The 8,809-nt window shown below is 40.4% G+C and overlaps 1 protein-coding gene across 1 annotated transcript in view; it reads left to right on the top strand.

Moving 5' to 3' along the window:
• The first annotated feature begins 345 nt into the window (after positions 1-345).
• Positions 346-8,809, top strand: part of LOC137132440 (aryl hydrocarbon receptor-like) — a 31,473-nt gene continuing 23,009 nt past the window's right edge. Inside the window, exon 1 of the mRNA XM_067514874.1 lies at positions 346-824. Coding sequence (XP_067370975.1) covers positions 766-824 — 59 coding nt within the window. The 5' untranslated portion in view covers positions 346-765. The remainder of the gene's footprint in view (positions 825-8,809) is intronic.

The following is an 8,809-nucleotide window of genomic DNA, read 5'->3' as shown; positions in this document are numbered from 1 at the left end:
GCTGCTTTAAAGGCAAAGGGTGATTTTTTTTTTTTATTATTATTAAAAAACTACTCATGGGACAGTTCGACTTTGCCTGCATCAGATATAAGTTTTACGTCAGTTACGAGAAAATATTTACATTGCCTGAACATGAAAGCTCGCCATAATTATAATGGGAAGTTATTAGGGAAACTGTTTTTAAACAGTTCCTGCTGTGGTCAGAAATCTCAGCCAAACAACACATCTTCATCCAAGTCAAAAATCATAACACACGCGGCATGTTACAAAACCAGACTCCAGAATCCAGTCCACCTTAAAAGTCAGATCTGACACACTGTTCACATTTCCTGAAAACGCCCCGTGCAACAGAAAAAAAAAAAAAACTAAATGAGGAATAATAATAATCATAAGGCGGCGTTGTTTAAAGAAGGAGGGTTGGACACAGGATGAATCTCTGCCAAGCTTTTCTACACTAAACACTTTTCCTCCCGATACGTTACACACACACAACTCACTGCGACTGTCGGCGGATCAGCACAGTCCCGCACTGTGACCGCCTACGGGAGCTGTCAACGCGGCACCAAAGCTCTGCGGAACCGCAGTGTCGGTCTTATTTTTACTGTATTTTTGTTAACGCGGGAGCTGTTGGACTGATTAGACTGAAAAAAAAAAAAAAAGAAACATGACGGAGAAGCGGCTGTCGCCGTGCAAAGCGGAGAAGTGAACGAGCCGGACGAATGTTTGCTTGACATCAAGTTTGTGAGCTTTAAACCAAGTGACACCATGTTGGGAAACCCGGGGACTTACGCAAACAAGAAGAGGAAGAAGCCTGTTCTCAAACAGTAAGATTTGTCTTTTTACGGCCACATCCGAGGTGCACTTCGGTCTTTTGTGGCAGTTTACCTCATTGTGTCTAATTTTGTAAGCGTACATTTTAAATTAAACTACGTGTTTGCGTACTTCATATTAGCCAGCGTATAAGCTTAAGTAACGTCGACGTTTTACGTACTGACGTTGGTGTTGCAATGTATAAATGACGACTGTGCTTTTGTATTTGCTATGGAAATAATAGCTACAGTCTTGTGCAATTTCGGCAAGTTATGGAATCAAAATAAATCGAATTAGGGTGGAAGGCGTCCGCCTGTATCCGTGAACGCCACAGCAGCTGTTTTCAGAGTAATGGGGGGAAAAAGTGTTAGTGAGACGTTTCGTCCCGCGTTTTCGCGCTGCGCGTGCTCCCAGCGGACTTCTTGGTCGGGACCACCTTAATAAGTTAAGCACGCATCCAGCGCGGATATCTGGCCCTCGCGCATTAATCACAATGGAGCTGGAGTGTCGGCTGCCGCTGCTCTCACGCGATGCTCCGGGGTGGGCGGGGGCAGGCTCGCGGACTGCGGGTATGTTATTGTAATGTGATAGGGCCTCGCGCTCGGCCGTCCCGGGATCGGCGCCAGATCGATGTTTGTGCCTGTTGCTCCGCTTTCCCCCCCCCAATCTATTTTAAAAAAAATGTATTTATACAGCAAACCGTGGTATGATCAGTGGCAGAAGCCTTTACTTTTTCAAATACCGTACATAAGTATGTTGAGATGTTTTGAGGCTATGTTACTGTAGTACTCCTGCACTTCACTGCAGTTCAGAGGGGTAGTATTTCACTTTTAAACTATTTTACTTTTAAGTAGTTGTGTACTTCACCTTAAATGATTACTTTCATTGCTGGAAGCGACATATCTTTGAGCTTTCATTCAGTTTTTGGCGGAGATTAAATGTTGACCAGCGACTCTTTTCTGGTGTTGTTTCTACACCGCTGTTCAGCAGCCGGGATGTCCTGCCTGTCTCTGATTGGCCAGTAGTCCCTGCTGTCGGTTTTAGCCAGGGGGACTGAGACTGGCCAAGGTGAGAAGGTCAGCCAGGCAGAGTAGGGTGGGACATCACTGAGTAGAGGCGCGGAAGACCTGCATTCCGAGTCAGAGTCAGCGGCTTGTGCTACACGGCGAAAGCTTAACGGTTACATGTTCGTCCTTCCAGCAGGAACCTACGAACCGCTGGGTCTCATCTGCTCCGAGACGGTGGCAGGGGGTTGAAAATGGGAATGTGAAACGCCGCTACGATACAACGCCCCCAAATTACCCACTGAATTCAGCGATTCGCCTGCAGAAAATACACGATCATAAAGCCAACTAGAGTTCAGAGATTCACAGAAAACAAATACTGTTGAAACTCTTAAATTTATAGCTTTCTTCCTTTAATTTGAGTCGTTGATTTCATGCAAAGCAGATGTTAATACAGTGGCAATGCTACTTCAATAAACTAATTGTTATGTATAAATAAATTATAAAGCAACTTAAACATGATGATGATTCTGTGGTGGTGGTGATGATGATGATGATGATGATGATTACTCTCTCTCCCGACCTCCTTAAATCATAATTGACTACCCCTGCTGTAAAGCCTCTTTCACACGTGAACTTAAGAGAACATCTGGAGAATCAGGTATGGATGATCTCCAGGGTTGCTTTTTCACCCCTGTAGCACACATCAGGAGATGGTCTGTGTGTGTGACACTTTGTTACTCGTGAAGAAAATCCTTGTGAGGAAAGGGGGGGGGGTCCCTGGGTAGAGCGTGATGTATAATGTACGGTGTGAGAATCGCAGTGTTTTGTTTACAGCACACTGAAGATCATATATCACTGATTCTCTAGTGTTAGAGATGGAAGTTCACAACTGTTGTCGTGTCTCTTGTTAGCCATTATTATAGTTTTCACGCAAATGAGTGTTCCTCGCCGTCAAACATTTGTATTTTGTTTGATTTTGCAGAAATTAAAGGATGTAGATGACTTACTCAGGTAATTACCTGATCTATTCACAAATGTGCTCAATTGAATATCATCGGGACCTTGTACTAGGGATCTCACTTGGTAAAATTTGCATAATGTCTAGGCCAAATTACACGGACATTTGCGTTCTCACACCGCTGGATGATATCTAGATAAGGATATCTTGCATAGGTAAACCGTGGCCTTCACCTTTAAAGTCCATCAATCTGCAGCCTCCATTAGCTTGTCTGTCTGTGCTGTAGTTCCAAAAAGTGCGATCGAGGCATTTGGAGAACCGATGCCCCAAACTGTGCTTTGAGTGAAATGTTACCCAGTGAAGCATCTAAGATAAAACACGCTGCCGTCTGACAGCTGCCAAACCGAGTAGAGGGAATTCGTTGATGGTTAATTTAGAAAATTATGAAATTTCTCTTTTAAAGTGAAGTACACAACTGCTTATTGTTTCATACATTTACGCCAATACTCACTATTATATTCATTCCTACTGCTGTTTGTAACACTGTGCAATGAACCCTAGTGCAATTATTTGGTGATTGTATACTTGTGAGTATAGATATTTATATTGAGTTTTTGTTTTTCATTCTGTACAGAAATGGGAATTTCCCCACTGATAATAAAGGTTTATCTTATCTTATTTATTTGGATGTTTTGTATATAAATCAAATTGACTAGTGGCTGTTAAACACTCAAGTAATGTTAGACTTTAATAGTACAATCATTCCTAAAAAAAACATTGTGTTTTGCTCTGTAATAAACGAAAAAATTGCTTCTTTGTTAAAAGTTAGGAACTAGTCAAAACGTCTGACAGGTTCTTATGAAACAGACCTGACGGTCACCACAGCTAAGGTTGAGGACCCGACGGGTTCAAACAGGGACTTTCCGTGCCAACACAGCACATATTGAAAGAGTAAGGAGCAAAAGCAAACAAAAAAAATTCTAGAGGTAAATCACCAATTAGCTAAAGCAGGTAAATCCATGGGTTTTATGCTCCACACGTTGGAGTTTTTTGGTTTTTGATGTAATTCTTTGCCTTGTCTGCCCCCAAATCAGTTTCACACATGTACCACTCGCTCTGCCTCGCTCTCTCTCTGTCACACACACAAACACACAACTCAGTTCTTTTGATTCGGCCCCGCCCTGTTCCTTTGTTCTCACTTCCATACCTCTGATTATCACACCTTTGTCCCTGAGCCCTGTTGCATTCAAGGCCACTGCCTGCAGTCACTTGGAGTTGTTAAGGCTTTACACCACATTGTCTTGTCTGTTCAGCCACGGAGTTTTGTTTGTGTTATGTTGCTCTTTTCACTCTTTGATCATGTCCAAATTTTCATTGTCCAACATGATACATTGGCTTTAAGATTTAATTGACTGTTAGTTCCACAGGATTTGATTGTTTAGCACTTTTTGCTCGTTCCTTTTGTCATGGAGCTTCTTGTTAGTTGTGAGTTAGCTTTTAGAGTTGCTAAAAAAACTGTTTTGCTCATCAGCCACTGTGGTTAGGGGTTTTCTAAATTTATCTTTGCTTTAGATAGTTTCAAATTCGATAGCCACAATTGGGATAGCAAATCCCAACCACAAGAGAGACAGACCCCCTTCACATACCCTGCTGCAAAAACAGTGCAGTACATAGATTTCTGGCGAACACTGATGACCTACACTTTGTAGTGTCCCTGAACCCCCCGCAAGACTCAGCAGACCTGCAGATTTTTACAGAGGCAGATGCTACGCAGAGTTTCTGTAATGAAAAGCCCACGCACGAAGGGAAATTATCCAGCTAAAGTCAAGTTACAACGAGTAGAGGAAATGTCCACTTCACTTAACATGCTGAGTGTACAGACAAATATTTAACCAACTGTTTGATTAGCTTTTACTGATTACCATCTGTCACACAACATTCGGCTTATGGTGCTCCACAGAAACTATATCAGGGTCAACAAAATAAAACAATAAAGTCAAGTCCATATTAGAGTTAAATAAAACCAGGTTTTGTTACACATTTTATGCGTTCACATCCAAACCATGTTCTCCTCAGAGACATCTTGTTTACAGTGTTGTTTGTCGTCCGTCACTAGCGCAGAAGTGTAAGACAATAGGCTTCACAAAAGGCCAACGAGCAAACACTGTCCGCAAGCGGTGCTCATGGGAGTTGTACTGTCACATTGCAATTATTCAGATTGGTTTTGAGTCTATGCTTTAAAAGAAAACTTATAAAATGAAAAATATATTTAAACAATCTGTCTGAATTAACATTGTATTCTGCTTATAAAAACCTGAAGAATTTAGCCTTTTTATATAAGCTCATAAAAACGGTTTCAAATAGAAAAAGCTAATTGTGGGCATTAAGTATAACAAATTTGTTGATTTTATTATTTGACTAAAGAATTATTGATTGACAAATGGTTTCATCTGTACATAATAGAATTCTCATGCTCAAGTGAAAATCGGTCTCCAGTGTTGGCAATAATCCTTTCATATCTTTTTCAGAGTTGTTCCTGTGCCAGCAAATTTCTTAAGGCTAAACTGTATTTAAATAAACAAGTAATGAAATGAGTCTCCGGTAAAAAAGAGCTGAATATAGTGACAAACCTGCAGCTGAATTTTACCTGTTGCATCCTCGGCTCTGCAAATTTTAATGGTGTTTTTAGTTTTTTTTTCTGGGCCAGAACTCAGTTTTACTAAGGGTAAATAACCCAAAACTTGGCTGTAGTGGGGTTTAGTGTACATCTAAACCGTATATACATCTGCTTTTAGTGATCCATTAAATTAGGATACGCTCTTTGCAGTGTAAATCCCAAAATAAAAAAAGTGGCCTGTGTTCAGACGTCTGTGTTTCTGAAGATGTGGGAATATGCAACAAGGACTGAGGTTTCCTGCACGGCCAGCTGGGCTCAGCAGCACAAAGGCACCATTGAGTCTGACTGTAAAAAGCTGTGGTCACTACACTGTGGCATTCCATGGCAGATCAGTCCATCCAAATTCTCTCTTTTATTACCCAGTCTCCTGCGAATGTTGCCAGCCTCCTCTGCCATGTGTCCTTTCGGTATCAGAAAGGCCCCTTTTATTGCATCTTATAAAACAACAGTTTTCATTCCTGCAATCTTCCGGCATCTTTTTTAGTCACTTTGCAAGCAAGTACTTAAACGGCAAAAAATGCCAACTCATAAGGTTCAAAACTGGTGACCGTCGTCTCAGCATTAGTGTACACTTACAATAAACAGCGAGTACTGATTTATTACAGTTGTCCACCAATCCCACAGTTGGTTTGATTCCCAGCTCTTTCTGTCCCATGTTCAAGTGTCCTTAAATAAGACGCTGAACCCTAAGTTACTCGCGGTGGGTGCAGGCCAGTGCACAGCAATTCCCATATCTGTGTGTGTGACTGGGTGAATAAGAAGCAGTGTAAAGCGTTATAGTTACTGATAAGGTAGAAAGTGCTATAAATGCATCACAATACGTGCAAAGACCCACTGCTTAAAAGTGACATTTCCTTCCTGGGGCAAAGGATGTCGCAGAAGGTGTCAGTTAGATAGCAAACGTAGATAACAGTTATGTGCATGTCATGCATCAATCTCATACAGTTTTTGTGTACACCAATATTTGACCGGTGGTTAATTTACATTGGCCATTAAAGCTGAGATGAAATTTCCACCCCCCCACACACACAATAGGGGAAAAAATTATTAAAGTTCTTGTCTCACTTGGCTCAGCTTCCTGAAAAAATTCCCCCAAACCACAAAACTGCTGCTGAACACACAATAACAGAAAAATACATTTGCAACCTTCAGTTCTGTGTCCTGTCATCGTAATGGTTTTTAACAGTAGTTTTAAGCTGCTGGGGAAAATAGTGACTTTGACAATGGGGATTATTTATACAGTCTATTGTGTGTGAATGTGTACTTAGCCCTCTGGATCGAAAATGAAAAAATTTATAATGTGCAAATGCATTTATTTTAGAAAACAATGTTATCGTTAATAAGGAGGGATAATATTCTTCAATAAATATGTTCTTATAGGGAAATCTAAAGAAACTGTGTGAAACAGAGGAAGAAATGCTGATAAGAGGTGTGGCAGAAAGCCAGAACACTCCCAGTGAACACATCCACACAGTTACGTTTTTTTTCTTTGCTCTTTGTTTCAATTTCTAAGAGTCGTCACAAACACTAGTTAAATACTTTTTTTTTAATCAGCCTAACACTATTACTGGAAAAGCTTACCATCAAACAAAAAAAACATTAAATAACACTTAAATGTGTGCATAAGTAACACCACTAACTAAATACAGAGAAGATGATGCTTGCGGTACTATTGGTCCAATATATAAAGAAGTATCTCTAAAAGTTAAAAACCCAATTCTACACTCTGTATCTGTCACTATCTTTCCACTGTCTTGTGTTACTCTATAGATGTTAGAGAGTTGTGTGGCTGTGAGTTAAATATTTATTGGGTAAAGCAATGCCTTAGATTGTTTCTGCCTTTGATTTTTGGCATTTCTTCTATTTGTTTTGTGCTGTATGACATCATTGTAGAGCAGCATACAAGCTATGCATTTCCTGCATAGCCTAATCAACAAAAGCGTTGGAATCAGCAGAAAATAAAGCAAAAGTACAAGGTGTTAGCAGTGTTTAGCAACAAGTGCTTCCATTCTACCCGATGGAATGTTTACAAATGGAACTGCTTTCAATCAGTATCTCAATCAGGTTCTTTATTCTTGCATATTTCTCTATTTGTTTATATGTTTTCTTCGTCTGCAAAACTCTCTGTTGGCTATTCTATGTCTAAATTTGCAGGCTGTGGTTGCAGCCACACATGTATAGAAAGCACACTTTTCATACTTCTGAAACACTGAGTCATCTGGCGGAGAGTTGACCTGGTTTGCAGGCAAAAGTATGTCAGTTGTGGGCTCCCATATATTTGAGACAAAGGTGCTTGGGTTTAGTCCTTCAGTTCAGTTCTGCTCATGCTGTTGAGGTAAAGAACCCAGTAGAAATGTATGGATGAAGTAAAAACCTTTCTGTCTTTGAATGCGTGCGCTGATGTCTCGCCGCTCTAACTTGTGATCCATAGCAAATCAAGGTGGAAAAACAGTTTTAAATGCTGGCTTTTGTCTCTGCTAGGCATTTCTTAAGAGTGAGATCAGTCTTGCTCTTATTTTGAAGAAGGTGCAGCATAGGTCTGAAGCCAATGATCAAGTTTAAGCTGCATTCCTAGCAGACTATTCAGTGGCAATGGAAATCTAATAGCCCAATTAGCCAGAGTCTTGTTGAAGAGACAAATTTAGGGAAAAGTAAGAATTTGCAGTCCGAAACTGCAGAGATGCTTTGGAAGTCATTGAGACGGAAAGGTCATCGGTGAGGGGCACAACTTCGATTGGCTGTTCATCATAGCGAATTAGTGCATGAGAAGAGACAGGAGGCTCACAATGGCTATAATGCCATTTTCAACTTGTTGAGATATATGCAAATGGCTGTAAACCATCTATGGTGAGCCACAGTGGCATGAAAATGATAAGCAAATGCTGCTTTTTTAGGGTTTGTTCTGGGTCTTTAGCTTTTTCTTCCTCAGACACAAAGTATGCAGTAGTTGGCCATTGGCTGTAGTCTCTGTGGTGCGTTCAAGTGCCATTTGTCGGCGACGCAACAGTCGTTTTATTTTTTTTTGCATTGGTTATTTTTTGATTTTTTTTTTTTAAGTGATTTTCTATAGCTGCAGTATCTTCGGTGTTTCTGATTAACTCAGTGATAACATCTGAAGTTTTATTAGACATTTATTCACATGCCTCTTTCGTGTTGAGATTGGTTCAAAGATGGGTACTTTGTAATGAAAATAAGCAGGTTTTCAATAATAGTATACTTAACTAAAATCCATCTGTTCACAATGCAGAAGCTTCAGTACAGTCATTATAACATAAGAGCGTTTTTTAGTCACTGTAGGTGGTTATGTGTGTACCAGAAAAATACTTATGTTTGCTGGTGTAGCTCTCGTTCTCATTG

The sequence above is a fragment of the Channa argus genome, chromosome 9, assembly GCF_033026475.1.
Source record: "Channa argus isolate prfri chromosome 9, Channa argus male v1.0, whole genome shotgun sequence".
In the NCBI taxonomy this organism is placed as follows: Eukaryota; Metazoa; Chordata; class Actinopteri; order Anabantiformes; family Channidae; genus Channa; species Channa argus.
The sequence above is the reverse complement of the archived record's forward strand: the minus strand, read 5'-3'. Positions and strand labels throughout refer to the sequence as shown.